The following is a 16,837-nucleotide window of genomic DNA, read 5'->3' as shown; positions in this document are numbered from 1 at the left end:
GAGCCCGCGGCGGGCAGGTTGGGAGACGTTTGCGGAGAGGTGGGGCTGCGGGGTGGTAGTCCCCGCGCGCTCCTTCCTGGCGGGCTCCAATCGTGGCGCCTCTCGCAATCCCACACGGTTCCGGTCCAGCAAGTGCCCGCGCGCGCCACGGCCGCCGACACGCCCCGGGCTGCGCTCTTTGTGCTAGCAGCTCGCGAGGGAAGGGCCCCGGCGTCCCCGCCCGGCCGGCGGCCCAGAGCTCGGGGCCAGGTGGCACTCCCGCCCGGCGCTTGAATCTCCCGCGCGCCGCGGGGGCGGGGCGGGGCCGGGATCCTCCAATGGGAAGAGCCGAGCTCCGGGCCCTGCCCCCTGCGCGCGCAGTCGGGCGGGGGATTTAAAGAGCGAGGGCTGGGGGCGCCGCTAGTGTTCGGGGTCCAGCTTAGTCGCTCGGGTCGCTGCCGTCTCCACGTCTGCCACCGCCACCACCATGCTCTCAGTCCGCACCCCGCTCGCCACCATCGCGGACCAGCAGCAGCTGCAGGTCTCGCCGCTGAAGAGGCTCAGCCTGGCCGACAAGGAGAACACGGTGAGTGCCCGCCAGAGCCGGTCGGCGGCGGCAGGAGAGGGTTGGGGGCTCCCGCCGTGGCTCACGTGCGTCTCCCCGCAGCCCCCGGCCCTCAACGCGACCCGCGTCCTGGCCAGCAAGACCGCGAGGAGGATCTTCCAGGATCCCGAGGAGCCGGTGAGTGGCCGGCGTGGGGTGAGAGAAGGGTCCGAGCTCTCTGGGGGCCAGTGGCGCCGCCGACAGGGGGCGTCCCCAGGAGCCCGCGCTTGGCGCCAAAGCAGCATTGTCTCCTCAGCTGTGGGGCCTGCTCCCCTCCCCGCGGTCCTTTCCCGCCAAAGTGCCCCCATGGGTCCTGTGGTCCTTCTGTGCAAATGGAAAGCAAAGTGACAGCTAATGGTTATGCATTGAGCCACATGGAATTCCCGATAATTTGACCAGAGGAAATGGCAATTTCATGTGGTCAGCTCAACACTTTTTTTCTTTTTTAAACTAATTTTTCCCAACAGAAAACTAAAGTACCTGCCCCCAGCGTGGAGGATGAACCACTACTGAGAGAGAACCCCCGCCGCTTTGTCATCTTTCCTATCGAATACCATGACATCTGGCAGATGTATAAGAAAGCTGAGGCTTCCTTTTGGACAGCCGAGGAGGTAATCACATTCAGGCACTGGCCACTGCTTTGACCCTAAAAGACCCCTACAGGGCACTTATAACTGGTTTGACATGCACTACATTCCACTGAGGATGCTAGATGCACTCACTGGCAGAGGGAATCTGGACGTGAAGAGTTTAGTGATCAAATGGTGTAGTGGACTTAAAAGAAATTTAGAGTATGTATTTGTGAGCTCTTGCACACTTGAATCTCTTCCCTAATACTAACTGTTGTGAACTTCCAAATGTCAGGTGGATCTTTCCAAGGACATTCAGCACTGGGAATCCCTGAAGCCTGAGGAACGATATTTTATATCCCACGTTCTGGCTTTCTTTGCAGCAAGTGATGGCATAGTAAATGAGAATTTGGTGAGTGTGAAAAAGTCTTCACTTTTAAAGATTTAAGTTAGAACTAGTGTGCTTTTCTCATCTTGATTTTTTTTTTTTTTCCATACGGTGAGCATATATGCATGTACAAGCCAGACCTTATATTACACGGCATTTCCTGTTTTGTAACACTTTGCAGTTTATGGTATCCCCCTTTCATTATAAGTGGCAGTAATACATGTATTCCCTGTAGATGCCACATTTGCTCTCACCTTTTTGTGGCTTGCTGTTTTAACATTTGGGTTGCATAGATCTTTTTTTTTTGAGTTGGTGCCTCTATTAAGTTACTGAGGCTGGCTTTGAACTTGTAATTCTCTTGCCTCAGTCTTCCACAATAGGCATGCCATTGTGCCCTGCATCAATAGTGGGTCTTTCTTGAAATGATTTAGTAAGGAATGAATCAATAATTACTGTTCATAAAAATCCTATAAAATAGGAGTTATCTGTTTCCTTTCTTGATCTATAAATTGAGCATACGATATAAAATGTTTTGCTTATCTCAGAATTGTGACAATTTGAAAGAAGCAAACCTTTTAAAGATACAAAGAATTGACTGATGCTACTAGTATCCATTGACTGACTTCCCGCCAACTTTTTTTCCTCAAACTTTTGATGTGTTTTACCACTAGGTGGAGCGATTTAGCCAAGAAGTTCAAATTACAGAAGCCCGCTGTTTCTATGGCTTCCAAATTGCCATGGAAAACATACATTCTGAAATGTATAGTCTCCTTATTGACACTTACATTAAAGACCCCAAAGAAAGGTGGGTATTCAAATGGTATGCCAGGATGTTTTGGATTCCCTTAATAACTTCAAGTTTTTTCAAAGGGATAAAAATGTTTCTAGAATGACTAAGCAGATGGTCATAAACTTCTAGCACCCATGGTCATGTTTGCTCTGAATAAGGGGCCTAAATTCACTTAATTAGAGTTAGAAGTATACTATGTAAAAATCTAATGTTTTCTTTTGAAAAACATCTTTAGAGGTTGAGTGAAAAAGTAACATTGAGGTTTGGCAAATTTATTATACTTATAGAGTAGGGTTGGGACAGGGTGATAAGGAAGGATAAAGATGTAACTTACCTCTTAGGAAGTTTGTAATATAGTACAGAAAATTAAGATCTAGACATATGATATGGACAGCTTTGAGCCATAAGATTAATTTAGGCACAGGGAGGATAGTTGAGCTGAAATTAGTTTGTATTAGGGGATCCTAGAAAAATAAAGGTAGCTTGAGGTCCATTTATGTTTTGGAGATTGGAGAGAAGAGGACGTCAGCAATGGGTTGTTTGAAGAAACTTTTTGGGAGTAAAGAGATTTGGACATGTTTATAGATAGAAATAGGAAAGATAACAACAGGGCCATGATTGGGTAAGTTACCCAAAGGGGTAAGTATGGTCAGGGAGGTCTGGTGGTGAATCCTCAAAAGCAAGAGAGAGGCGGGCTGAGGTTTTGAGTGGAAGTGGACATTGAGATGCAAGGAGAATGAAGCTGGCTTGGTGCTGATGACTGGCCTCAGATCACAAGGTCATCTGGGAAGGAGGGGCAGGGATGTCATTGCACTCCCAAGTGGACCCCAGAATAAATGGGAGGCAGAGAGTGGTGGTAAGGATACCTTCTTGGTTTAATTATATAGTTGGCAATTGGCCCAGCTAATGTACCCAGTGTAGTCTTTGATAGGACTGTCCATTTAGTGGGATAGTAGTCAGCATAGCAGTTAAGATTTTATGGTTCTTTAAATTTAAAGAAGGTAGGGCCTGTGAACTATGATCTTGATTTGAAATGATGAAGCCCATAAGTTCTGGAGAGCCAGGTCTAGTGGTGAATGCCTGGAATTCCAGCTATGCAGAAGGCTGAAGCCGGTGGATTGAAAGTTCTAGGCCATCCTGGGCATCTTCAGTAAAATCTGTGAAAGGACTGGGAGTAGAACTCAGATTGCTCACCACGTGAGGGCCTGGGTTCAATCCCCAGCACTGTAAAAATAGATAATCCTGGTATAATGGACTGAGTTTTAGTGTAAGTAGATGTTGGAGCTCAACATGAACTAAAGAATACCTAAATTTGTGTGTAACATAAGTCAAATGAATGTTGAGTTTTTTAAAATCTGGAGGGAAAAGCTGACCAGTAAAAAGGAAAAATAAATTTTTTTTGAGTCCTTCCTTTGGGGGAGAGAATTGGTAAACCCTTACATTTGACCTTTAACCTAGTGCTCTTGTTTAGAAGTTTGGGGTCAGTTCTTCACCATCATTGCTCATGATATATTGCTATACCTACAGGGAATTTCTCTTCAATGCCATTGAAACAATGCCTTGTGTGAAGAAGAAAGCCGATTGGGCCTTGCGTTGGATTGGGGACAAAGAGGCTACCTATGGTAAGGAAGCCCTTGGTCCTAGTTAAACCTGGGCTTCTTTTTTACTGGGCTGTTGGCCTCCTGTGAATACCAACAGTGGCTCACAAAGAACATTTTGATATTAACTCTTCAACAGGAGAACGTGTTGTAGCCTTTGCTGCTGTGGAGGGAATCTTCTTTTCTGGTTCTTTTGCTTCAATATTCTGGCTCAAGAAACGAGGACTGATGCCTGGCCTCACATTTTCCAATGAACTTATTAGCAGAGATGAGGTGAGTCTAAATCAAACTGGCTAAAGTGGCACCCCAAATAGCTGCAACTCTTAGGCCCACCCTTGTGTTCACTGAAGGTCAGGTCCCAGGTTATCAAATGGCATCACCTCCACATTTAAGAGTTCAGCTGCATACATACTCAGAAAAGAGTGAAGTGCTTTGTGTATCAATATTCTACTCATCTTCAGTATAATACATCCCTATGCACATACTTATTATATGTATAAGAGCACAAAACTAAGAGTACTTGTTGGGATTTTGGGGAGTATTCATTTTGTTTGGTATTCTGTGATTCTGTACGTGCATGTATTTTTTTTTTTTTTTTTTTACTTTTAATCGACTTTTTTCTTTTATTGGTGCATTATGCATTATAGTGTACATGGTAGTTGGGTTCATGGAGCCTACTATATTTCAGAGTTTGGTAAGCTTCCTGATGAAGTAATCCACTTGGTTCCAGCTTGCCTTTGTAGGCACTTGGATTAAACTGAGGAAAGGAAGGTGAAGATGCCCAGACTATCTGGTTTAAATCGCATCAGAAGGGCAAGGAGCATGAACCCTCCCATTTCTGGAGCCCAATGGGCAGATCAAGCAGCTGATCTTCCCTTGTAGGAAGATAAACTGGAGCTTATTGGGTTTAATGCACTCAGATTTGCAGATTTGAAATTGCATCCTCAGTACTTGAGCACCTAAAAGGTAACTGCCCTGTCCCTCTGGGGATAGAGGCAAAATTATAGAGCCCATGGCTGTGAAAAGAATACTTGTGCAAAGTTTCACTCCTTTTTGGACGCCACAGTGAGGAAAAGGCCTGGCCTGTTACCTAGGGGCAGCTTTGAGAGCCTTGGGTGGGGCTGAGGTCTGCCTCATGGACATCAGCAGAGTGGACAGTCATTCGTTGTCCCCTTGACAGTCCACAGTTGACGTGCTCTCAGTGTGGCCAGGCAAGTTGTATGAGGATATAGGAAAGAATGAAGCAATTCATATTCCATGTTAACAATAGAATTCTGACTTTATCATGATCTCAAACTTTCTTCTAGGGTTTACACTGTGACTTCGCCTGCCTGATGTTCAAACACCTGCTGCACAAACCATCAGAGCAGAGAGTCAAAGAAATAATTATCAATGCTGTCAGGATAGAACAGGTGGGTGCTAGGTGAGGGTCACTGGTGCTTGCTTGAGGATATCTTCATGCCTCGGGTACTCAAATTGTTTTTTGTCTCTAGGAGTTCCTCACAGAAGCCTTGCCTGTGAAGCTAATTGGGATGAATTGCACTTTGATGAAGCAGTACATTGAATTTGTGGCAGATAGGCTTATGCTGGAGCTGGGCTTTAACAAGGTAAAGCATTGTTTGTAGTCTTCCGCTTCTTTTGAAATTGGAGTTTTGTACTTAGGGTCTCTTTTTTTTTTGTACTTATGTCTTGATGTGAACTTTTTCAGGTTTTCAAAGTAGAAAATCCATTTGACTTTATGGAGAATATTTCACTAGAAGGGAAGACTAACTTCTTTGAGAAGAGAGTAGGCGAGTATCAGAGGATGGGAGTGATGTCAAATCCGACAGATAATTCTTTTACCTTGGATGCTGACTTTTAAATGAACAGAAGATGTGCTTTTATTTGGCTGATTTTTTTCCCCCCTCCCTTATCTTTATATTTTTATTTTTATTTCCCCCCACCTGCCATCCCCCAAAATCAGCTAAAATGAATCCACCAGCTACACCATTGTCCATACGTTCATTAATGGCATCTAAAAAACCGTGTAGCTACCTCAGAATCCTTGTTGGCTTTGGCAAGCAGCTGTCCAGCTTCACAGCACTGACGGTGACGATCCGGCTTCCAAGTGAGGGACCCTCAAGCAAGTCTGCCCCAGCAGGATTGAACCTTTACACAACCACCAGACAGTTCAGATGTCAGTCTCACTGCTACAAAGAAGACTTTAAAGTTTACTTAACTAGTTTGTAAATAAAACTGGCACTTTACACACAAATGAACGTTGTATTGTCAAGGGAAAAAGCCTGATTTGTCTGGTTTCTACAACAAATGCAAAGTGTTGTACTTACCACTAATGGCCAATTCAAAATTCACTGAACTAAAGAAACAATCTATTGACTAAGCATGTAATTTAGATTTTGTTTTCTTTAATGAACTGGAGAATTTTTAAGTCAGTCCTATGTGTATGTAGACTTTAGTCAGCTGGTGCCAGTAGAAGATGATTTGTGTATTTTACTCTGGACCCCAGGTAGGGTGTCAGCACGTCTTGCTCAACTGAAGAATGATGTGTTTCAGGGCAAGGAGCTTCTAACTTAAGTCACTGGGAATTGAGGTGTGATTTGGGTGACTGCTAGTGACCCAGTGACATGTGAGGAACAGTATCATTGTTTCTCAGATTGTACTTTCCTCAATTTCTACTTGGTGTGGAAAGACTTAAAGGTCTTTGGATTTAAAATGCTATTGACTTTTCAGGTGGTCCTTAAACAAGGTGACCTGTCTCAGCTTTCCTATTAATAGTGGTGAAACCAGAACTGAAATTGGCTCTCCTAGATGTTGATTATTTCTAACTTTGTAATAGGTACTGTTGAGACTTGATCATTTTTACTTGTCTCTTTAATTAGAAAATATGTTTTACTCTGTCTATTTAGGTTTTCTTTGTTTTGGGGGAAAAAAAATCACCAGTATTATCTTGAAGACATTCTAACTATTCTAACATTTGCCTGAATATGAGCATCACCTGGTGAATTCTTTAACAGGAAGGAAGATTCTATTAAGACATGTTCCATTCAAATGTTAATTTCAGGTAGAGGTATAGTTAACAGCCAGTTTAGATCAATCTACCTTTGGAATAAAAAAACCCAAGGTGTTACACAGAAGATGGTTCATGACTTATATTGATCTTTGGCCCTGTTTGTTAGCTGACTGGGTTGTGTATTAGCTGACCATTTGTAAGTTTCCTTTTATTGTATAGTCTTTAAATTCCTATAATATGGGACTCTTGTATCTTAAATTATTGTTGTTTAAAGTTAATAAATTCGGGTTATATTGTCCTTACCCTTGTGTGACACTAAAATGAACCCTTTGCCTTGCATTGCCAGATGTAAGTTGGGAAGAGATTTTAGGATTCTACCTCCCATCAGCTCAGTAATGTGGGAATTCATTTCTCTCAACTCAGATTGTTTCCTAATCTGTTTAAAGGAAACTTTCAGCATGAAGCATTTCATTGTTGACTAATTCATTGTTGAATACTGCACAAGTGTTAAATGATTGAAATGAAACTGTTCTTATGTCAGTTCCTTGATTGGCAAAATTAACATTTTAGTTGAGGAAGAAAAAGCATTTTATCTGTTCTGGGGGAGGTATTTCCCTTGTGCTCATTCTGGCGCAAGTTACCTAGGAGGCCCAGAAGCAGCAGCAGCTGCCCTGCAGGTGGGATTTGGGAACAGAACTGAGTTTCTCCCTCTCTGACAGCGATGGGCTAGCCACTCCTGGGCCCCATCTCAAAACATGGGGCTGAGCGTCTCCCCCCTCACCCAGCTGACCTGTGGGCTTCCGTGAGGTTTCTGGTCTGTACCTGTCTATAAAATCCTTTTCCTGACAGTCCCACCTGCCTTCCTAGAGCCTTTTAGAACTCACAACTCCTGTCTCCCCAAGCTAACCAGTCCTTGCATGCTGCACCCCTGGGTCTCCAGTGCTCATTCTGCTACAAAGCTGCCTTGTCATGTGCGGTCCTCAGCCTGGAGATGGGGCCAAGAGCCAAGAGGAATCCCTCCCTCTGGAGTTTTAACTCCTAAAGAAGAAAAACCAGGTAAGTAGGTCTGAAGTGTTGGGATGTGGAGCCAGATTAGCAAAGGGGCAGCACAGAATGCTGAGCAGGTAGCACTAGGTGGGACTGGCCTAGTGGAGAGGGTGACAGTTCTCTGCAGTGGGGCCACTGGTGTGATGAGTCTTTGGATTTGCTGTTCCTGCTTTCTGAGGTTATGGGAGGGGACAAGTTTTTGTCCATTTCTACACCTCAGCACAGCTTCGAAGGATGAGTGACTGGCAAATGAGGAAGTAATCCCGTGGGAGCTGAAGTGTTTGGGGTGGTAACTCCGCCTTGGATAAGGTTAACTCAGAGTTACACAGTAGAGGGTTTTGCCTTTGTACCCAAAGGTACTTGATGAATGTCCTGGACTTGGAAAGTTAGGTTGGGGGCAGACCCACAGAAGTAGTGTGGGGCGGGTGTGCTTCAGGAGGGTCTTAAGTGCTAGGGCAGCCTCACTGGGTGGCCTGCTACCTTTTCAGCTTTGAGTATACTGGGTTTCCTGGGTGCTTTTTAAAAATACCAGTGCCTTGACCCTACTTTGGAAAAGGCACCCTGCTCAGTTTTAACTGGATGTGTTTTCTGATTTGTGTCAACTCCAGACTTGCTTACCTAAGGGTTACATTTCGTTGCATGTGAACAATTGGGTCCCTGCTCATGCTCAGTGTTGAGCCTGGCTGCTGAGAACAGGCTCATGAAACTTACCCCTCTGTCTGCCAGACACTGCCTGGACTTGGGGTATATCTCAGGGGTAAAGCATTTGCCTAATGGTGAGGCCCTGGGTTTTCCCCCCTGATACTGGGGGGGAAAACAGCTCATAAAGCAAGGTCATGAGTTTATCACGTCATCTGCCTGAGCAGCTGCCTGGTGGTTTCTGCGTGTCGTGGAGGATCAGGGCTCATTGGTGAGAAGCTGCAGTTTTGAAGCAGAGGTTGCATGGCTTGGGTTCTGATGAGAATCCAAGTATCTCCTGGTTTTTATTTGGGCACCAGAGAAAGAGGACACATCAGCGTTGCCTCCTTGTACTCCCCGAGAGGGGAAGTGTCACATTAGAACATTTTTACACCTACTAGCTGACCATTGCTATTGGAGGGCTCAGTAACCACACTCACCTTGGGCTGAGCTCTACAGACCAAGATGACCTGAGAACCCTCTTGCTTCAATGATCATTAACAGAAAGTTAAGTGGGTGATGGCTTGCTGAGGGGGCAGTTTCCAGATGCAGGACACAAGTGACCCTGGAAGCCTATCAGAGCACCCTGCAAGTGGTGGTTAGCCTCTTGGGGAAATTGAAGGGTGAGGGGCTAACATGGCTTGAATGTGCAAGAGTTGACCTACAAAAGGGAGGGTTTGGGGCTAGAACTTCCCCAAAAAGCCAGGAACCAGCTTAGTGGGAACTGGACAGTAACCTCATGGCACAAAGTAGAGGGTTCGGTTTTTTTTTTTTCCCCCCAAAAAATGTTTGTTCACCAAATACACAAATGAATGAATCAAGAGTAAGAGTTTTGGGCTGGGGTTGTGGCTCAGCAGTAGAGTAGTCACCTAGCACGGGCAAGGCCCTGGGTTCCATCCTTGGCACCACATAAAAATGAATAAATAAAGATATTGTGTCCAACTACACCTAAAAAATAAATATTAAAAAGAATAAGTGTTTTAATCTTCCTGGATTCAAAAATTAAAAATTTCAGGCTGTACCTTTCACAGAATTATAATTCAAGAAATCAGAAAATAAATTAAAATTGGTCAGTACTGAGTTCCAACACTGCTACATTTGATTCCCACAGATGGGGCCTATGATCTTAAATTATAAAACAAGGAAACGAACCACATGCAGCAATGGGTATAAAAATCCTAAGAACTTCAGATAACAGGTTGAGCATACAGGACTGACCTGGGCGTGGAGGTACACACCTGTAATCCCAGCTATTTGGGAGGTTGAGGCTGGAGGACTTGTAAGTTCAAGACCAGCCTCAGCCACTTAGTGAGACCCTGTCTCAAAATAGAAGGGCCTGGGGCTGTAGCTCAGTGGTAAAGTGCCTGTGGGTTCAATCTCCAATCCCCATCTCCTAAGAGAGGGATGAAGAGGTATGACTAATGACCTTCTAGCACTGATTGCTTCATCCTCAGAAGCAGGAGAGTCCAAAGGAATCTCAAATCAGATAAAGGATCCATACCTAGGCTCTCAGGAGTCAAACTGCCAAACGAGAACAAAGTTCACTAAAGTAAATTTACAGGTATGTACTTAAAGAGGAAGGATCTTTAAGCAGAAACTTTCAATAGAAGTCAAAAAATTATGGAATCTTTTAAATGCTGAGAAAATTATTGAGCTTAACTGGTATTAAGAAGTAAGAGAAATACATTTTCAAAGTTTTTAAAAAAAAATCATTCCCATACACCCACCCAAAAAAAAAAAAAAAAAAACTAAAGAATATCCTTTAAGGAAGACAAGAATTGAGCCCAGAGGATGGTGGTGAACAGAGAAACTGGTAAACTTGTAGTGAATCTAAACCATTGAGAAACCAAGCGAACTACAATAGTGGACAGTTAGAGCCGAGAATAGTGTGAGAGGTGGAATTAAAGAATACTAAGGGCTTTGTGCTATTGGGAGGCTAGAGATAGGGTTACCTTGGTTCATTTTGAGTTTTATATAGTTCAAAATGAAAGGGTAACAACTGGAAGAATAGCTTTGGAATGCAGAGCTTGGTTGGTTTAGTACAAGACAGAAAAGATGGGGTGGGGCAAAGAAAAAGCACTGTAATGGAAAGCACAAAATAAGATGGCAGAAATAAAATTTACCAGCACAATAAACGTAAACGGTGTAAATTAGCAAAAGATAAAATCTTCAGGTTTAATTTAAAAAAATTCTAACTCAATTATTTCCCAAAAATCACACACATAAGAATGTACAGGGATGGGAAAAGATGGGGAAAAAAATCCCAACTCATACTGAACAATGGTGTTCTAAGGAAAAGACTTCAAGGCAAAAAGACTCACTAGAAATAAGTCATTGAGATATAGCTTCCAGGCTCTTAGGGAATAAAAGCCTAAAGACCATGAGATTCAGTATTCCTTAGGGCAGATTATTATAAAAAAGAAGTCATAAAAAAAAAAAAAGAAATAAGTCATTGACCTAAAGAATAACTGATCACCTGGGAAAACAGCACTAAAAACCAGAGAGGCGTGGCCTCTGCAGTGTGTTTGGAGTTACCTTATAAGTCTGCCTCCCCAGGGACTGGGGGAGGCCTGGGCCCAGTGACTCAGGGGACAATGTCTCTTCTTGGTTCTTGACTCTGTCCCCTTGAGTTGATGTGTTTGCTTACTTACTGTCCTCCCTTGTCCTTCCCTTCATTCTTGGGTTTGATTTTATGCCAGTTGGTCCCTCCTTGTCCCCGGATCCACTTTTGTCTCTAGAGGGTTGGTCTGGCATGATTTTGAGAAATTACTGGCAAACTGGGCTGGGGATGTGGCTCAAGTGGTAGCACGCTCACCTGGCATGTGTTGAGGCACTGGGTTCTATCCTCGGCACCACGTAAAAGTTAAATAATGATATTGTGTCCACCTAAAAGCTAAAAAATAAATATTTTTTTAAAAAGAGAAATGATTGGCAAAGGCTCTGGGTTTGATTTCTAAGAGAACATTCAGGATGTTGGAGGCAGTGGGTGATGTGTCTGCCTTGCAAAGAGAAATCTGATTTGCATTTCATAAGCTCCTCTCCCCCTTGGTATATTAGACGGTTTTGCATTTAAAAAAGGCTTGTGTGGCAGCATCTAGAAGAGAACTTCACCCACTGGGGTGGGAGCCAGTGAGCTGGCAGCAGGCCCCCCTGGGTGGGGTAGAGAAGAGGACTTGGGGGTCACGTGTCCCCGTTTTTCTTGGTGACTCTTTCTCTCTGGTAGGAAAATGAGGCACTGGACCACCTCTGTGTCCTAGGATTCTGCCTTGCTCTGTCCCAGGGAGTTTCCAGACCACAGAATTTCCCTGGGCCTCTGGGGAACGGGAAGCAAGACACAGAACTTTCTGGAACACAGGGACTTGTCTTCCTTTGGACCTGGCTGCTTCCGTTTCTCACTGTCCACCATGTGCCTCAGCTCCTCCACGGGACCCTCATCCCTCCACCCTGGATCCTCCACCATCGAACCTTTAGGGGGCTGGGCTGGGGCTCAGTGGTAGAGCACTTGCCTGGCAGGTGTGAGGCCCTGGGTTCAGTTTTCGCACCGCATATAAATGAGTAAAAATAAAGGTCCATTGACAATAAAAAAAAAAAAGGAAAAGATAAAAAAAAAAAAAAAAAAAAGAAAGACACTTCAGTGTCCTGCCCTGCAGGAAGGATGAGGGGCGGGAATAGCAGTGTCGGAGGCCAGGGCTTGGGACTCTGAGCCTGTGGCTACATCTGGGTCCCCTACCAACATGGGCTTCTTTTCCTTTCCCTACCGTTTGTGGGGGGACCCCTAGACTGCTTCCAGAGGTGAGTCTGGGTTGTCTCTGGTCCTACTTGGTCCCGAGCCCAGAACTACTGACTATTCAGTGTGGGCAGAAGGGTAGCAGGAACCAGAGGGGCTTGACAATGGAGCCACCAAGAGTAGTGGACGAGGAACAGAAGCATCAAGGTCCTCTGGTGTTTGCTAGAAATGCCAGTTCTCAGCACACCCTCCTGGCCCCGAACTGCGTCAGGGGTTCAGGGGCTGGGCGCAGAGATGGGGGTGCTGCTGAGCACACACCTGCTCTATTGCTTCCCACCAGGGCCTTGGGCAGCTAGTCACCCCCAGACCTCAGTAGCCTGGGTGGCCACCCTGGCATGTTGGGGTCTGCCTTAGTGAAGAGCCACGTCCTGTCCCTGGGAAACAACTTAGTTTGGGTCTAAGGGGCTTCATCTGGGGAGGGACAAAGGAGAGTCAGGGCCCCTGCCTGTTGGGGGACAGTGCTGGAATACAGGGAGGGTGGACCAGGGGGAGGGTTCCCAGCCCCCAACTCGTGGCTTCTCTCTCTGTCCTTCCTGCATTGTCACCTTGGCAGGTGGCTTGCCTTCCTCTGGCTTTGCCCGACCAGACCTCTCGAAGGAGGCATCTGCACCTGCTGCCACCCACTCACGTGCCCCACATGGTGTCTTCCTCCTCCACCTCGCCTCTGACACTGTCCCTGAGACAGCTGGACGACCTACCGTTGATGTAGTGCGCACTGTGGCCAAGCGCTAGTCTAGGAACTCGTGTTCTTATCATTTGCTCTTCATAACACCCTTCACAGGTGAGGGATGGACGGCAGACGCAGACAGGCTAAGTGACTTGTCCAGAGCCACACAGCCAGCAAGAAGAGGCACTGGCCCAGAGTTGGGCGGCCTGCTTGGTGACTGCATGCTGAACCAAGACGTATCCTGCCCTGTGGCCGTGCTCAGTCCTCACTCTGGCAGAACTGTCCTGAGCTCTGGCCGCTCCTTCTGTCTCCCTGGCTCTTGGCCCACCTCCCAGGGCCTTTTCCCCGCCTCTGGGCACCGCCTGTGGAATCTCCACTCTCCTAGGTGCAGGTTGACTTCCCTGACGTTCATTCAGACGCTTCCACTTGGTCTCTCACGGGTACGGCCCCAAATTGCACCCCAAATCTGCTCGCACCTCCCCAGCACGCGGGTTGTCTGCTGTTTCCCGGCTCAGTGGGCCCCGGAGGCCAGTTGCAGGACTTCCAGGCGGTTGCTATTTTGTATGTGGCCAGGAGGGGGAGCTCCCACCTCCCCGCTCCCTCACCTCACACCCCTGCCTACCTGGCCCTGTTGTCCCTTCATCTGAGTGGCCACACAGCCATGTCCCCTGTGGGTTATGGCCCTCCCCGGCCAGCAAGTCTCCTGAGCCCCCCCCTGAGCCCAGGTGCCTCATAGCCTCACCTGCCTGCCTTTCCTGGAACCTCCTGGAGCTGGAGCTCTGCTCACACGGCCGCCTCCTGCCTCCCGCCTTCGCATAAGCTCCTCCCTTGGCCTGGCCCTCACCTCCATCTAACTGTCCTAACGAGGCAGGCCTCAACTTGGAGGCCACGAGAAACCTTCCCAGACCCAGTGAGGCCACGTTAGAGCCCCCGCTGTGCCCCCCTGGCCTCCAGCAGTGCTGGTTCGGAGCATTTAACCCTTTGGACTCGCACTTGTCCATTTTCCTGACGCCCCTGATCCCGAGTGGGGCTCTCTGGGCTCTGGGTAAATTTCTGCATGAGTCAGTGGGTACACGAGCCACCCCGGAAGCCACGCTGTCTGACTCAGCCACGTGAGGGTCGTGCCACGGGACCAACTGAGGTCTGACTGGAGCCCTTGGCCCTCTGATCCAGGAGGACTGTGCCCATCTCAGCTCATCCCAGGCCTGCTGGGACGGTCAGGACCCACAGGGCTGGCTGGCAGCTGGGGCTTCAGGGAGGGGGTTCAGGGAGTGGAACCGAAGGCTGAGTTCTTGGGCGACACCGACTCTTCTTTCCTTGAGTGTCCCCAGCTCTGGGCTGGGCCTGTGCTCTGTTCTCAGGACTCAGGATGGCAGCAGACAGCCCCTGCTTCCCCCGGAGCTCTTCCAAGGTTGGAGGTGGGGGTCTCAGATCTGCTTCGTGCACTTGTTGTTGTTCTCAGTTTTCTTGGTGACCTGTTCTTGTGCAGATGTCCAAGTGATGTGGCAGGGACACGAGCTTTTGGAACTGCTGGCAGAAAACCATTTGGCAACCCTGTGCTTCTGGAGATTTTCTGGGGCCGCAGGCTAGCCCCAGCTGCAGACAGCTGCCCGCCTTCTCACAGCCTCAGCTTTTGAGCCCAGCAGCTTCCTGGGCCCCAAACCCGTGAGCGACCTTACTATTCTAGCCCTTCAGTGATCCCTGATGACTCTTTCTGGTGTGTAGGTGGAATTCCTATTTTTAATAGCGAAGTTGTGGAGAAATCGCAGGACTTCTACTTCATCTGAATGGAAGGCTTCCAGAAGTATTTGTCTCTGTGCTTCCGTGGAATCCAGGGGGTCGTCTTCCCCCAGGGACGTCAGCAGGCATGTGCTGGGGGAATGGAACTTCACCCCAGGGTGCTCACGTCCTCTGGATAGAGTTGGGGAGGCATTAGGTAATCCTGGGCAGGTGGCAGGGTGATGACCCTGTGGGAACTGTGGTGTGAGCACAGGGCAGAGTGGCCCAGGCTGCTGGATCAGGGAGGACGTCAAAAAGAGGTGGTCTTCCAGTTGGAGGGAGAAGGCGGGGAGGGGCGGGCGAGGCAGGGAGGAGGAGAGGGGCACTTTTGTTCTTGTAATGGGTGTGAAAGAGCCCGTGGTCACAGAGCCAGTGGCTCCGTGATGGAGTCAGAGGTGGGCCTGGTGGATGGGAAGGACAGGGCCAGGTCTGCCGGGCCACAATGCCATGCTGCGGGGTCTGAACTCTGTACGGAAGCCCTGTGAGTCTTTCTGAGGAGTGACATGATCAGATTTTCGTTCCAGCCAAGTCTCTGGTCTCAGGCGGCAGCCCCCCTTCCCTGGCCACCCCTTCCCACGTGAACGCTTCTCTTCTGTTTGAATTGTGGTTTTAAAGTGCTGTTTCCAGCCCTGGCGCTGATTTCCTGTCTCTGAATAGTTTTGATCTCTGGTTTGAACAGTGCTGGATTAGACAGAGGGAGACCAAGGGAGGAGAGTCCAGCCAGGGATCAAGACAGGGCTCCAGGGCCTCCTGGGGGGTGGGAGGGGGATCACGGGGCCCCAGGATGAAGGTCCTGCTGGGCAGGTATCCAGGGCCTGCCTGCCCTGCGAGGTGTGCTAAGGATCCAGAACTGTGGTTTTATAACTCAGACACACTGCGTGGTGTCTGAAAGCCATTTCATTAAATGCCACATAGATTCAAAATAGAAATTTCATCTCTGGGACAAAGCCCATGGAGCGGGGAGCCAGGCACACTGAATTGGAACCAGTGTCACCTCACAAGCAGGGATGTGGGTCCAAGGCTGCCACCCACCTCCTCATTCACATCTGACCTCTCAGGAGGAGGCTGAGGTCCTGGAGGCCAGTGACCTGCAGTGAATCAGGGCAGCTGGGAGAATGGCAGCCTCGGGTCACACACCTCCAGCTGCATTTATGGACTCTCAGCTGCTGCTGAGAGGACCCCAAGGCAGCCCGTGAAGGTGTGGGCCTGAGTCAGGCTGCTAGTGGGAAGCAGAGATGGCTTTGGATTCCCAGCTCAGGCCTCGAAAGCGGCTTCTCTCTACCCACAGGATGCTCTTTGTACCCCCAGGCTGTTTGAGTTTCAGAACCAGATGATGGAGAGGCGAGACCGGGCAGGACACCTGGGGAAGGGGCTTGGGCTGGGGATTTTTCAAATCTGGAAACTTTGCTATAGGGGATCCACAAGGGGCGAGCAGCCCTGCATCTGCCTTCTGTCCCCAGCCTTCACCTGCTTTCTATCTAGTCAGCCACCAAAGTGGCCACTTCTGGGGCCTGTCACGCGGCTAGCAGCCCTGGATGCTGCTCCTTCCACCCCTTCTCCAGGTGGGCCAGGCTTGGAGGAGTCAGGAGAGGTGGGAGGGGCGGGCAGCGCAGGCCTTTGGGGAGCATCTGGGACCCCAGGGTAGGCAGGGGGGAGCAGGGGGCAGGCCCACGGCAGGAGCACACACAGCACAGGGAGAGAAGCCTGGGCATCGGCTTCGTTGGCCATGAACTTGTACTTTTTGTGTGTATTATTTCTTTCCATCCACTTTTGTGTACGTGTGTGTGTGTGTGTGTGTGTGTGTGTGTGTGTGTGTGTGGTGCTGGGGACTGAACCCAGGGCCTTGTGAATGCGAGGCCAGCCCTCTACCAACGGAGCTGTATCGCCAGCCCTTTCCATCCACTTTTTAAGGATCATTTTGTTTTCTGACATTCACGTTGG

General features: G+C 48.2%; 1 protein-coding gene across 1 annotated transcript; it reads left to right on the top strand.

Annotated features, from left to right (window-relative positions):
* Positions 1-386: 386 nt before the first annotated feature.
* On the top strand, positions 387-7,240 carry Rrm2 (ribonucleotide reductase regulatory subunit M2). The gene is made up of 10 exons (XM_078029673.1): positions 387-565; positions 647-721; positions 1,051-1,194; positions 1,448-1,564; positions 2,212-2,345; positions 3,858-3,952; positions 4,068-4,201; positions 5,236-5,340; positions 5,422-5,535; positions 5,637-7,240. Exons 1-10 carry the CDS (start codon positions 467-469, stop codon positions 5,787-5,789), a joined length of 1,170 nt encoding a protein of 389 aa, XP_077885799.1. The 5' UTR covers positions 387-466; the 3' UTR covers positions 5,790-7,240.
* The last annotated feature ends 9,597 nt before the right edge of the window (positions 7,241-16,837 follow it).

This window comes from Ictidomys tridecemlineatus, chromosome 12 (assembly GCF_052094955.1).
Source record: "Ictidomys tridecemlineatus isolate mIctTri1 chromosome 12, mIctTri1.hap1, whole genome shotgun sequence".
Lineage (NCBI taxonomy): Eukaryota > Metazoa > Chordata > Mammalia > Rodentia > Sciuridae > Ictidomys > Ictidomys tridecemlineatus.
Note: the sequence above shows the minus strand (reverse complement) of the source record. Positions and strands in the feature narration are given on the sequence as shown.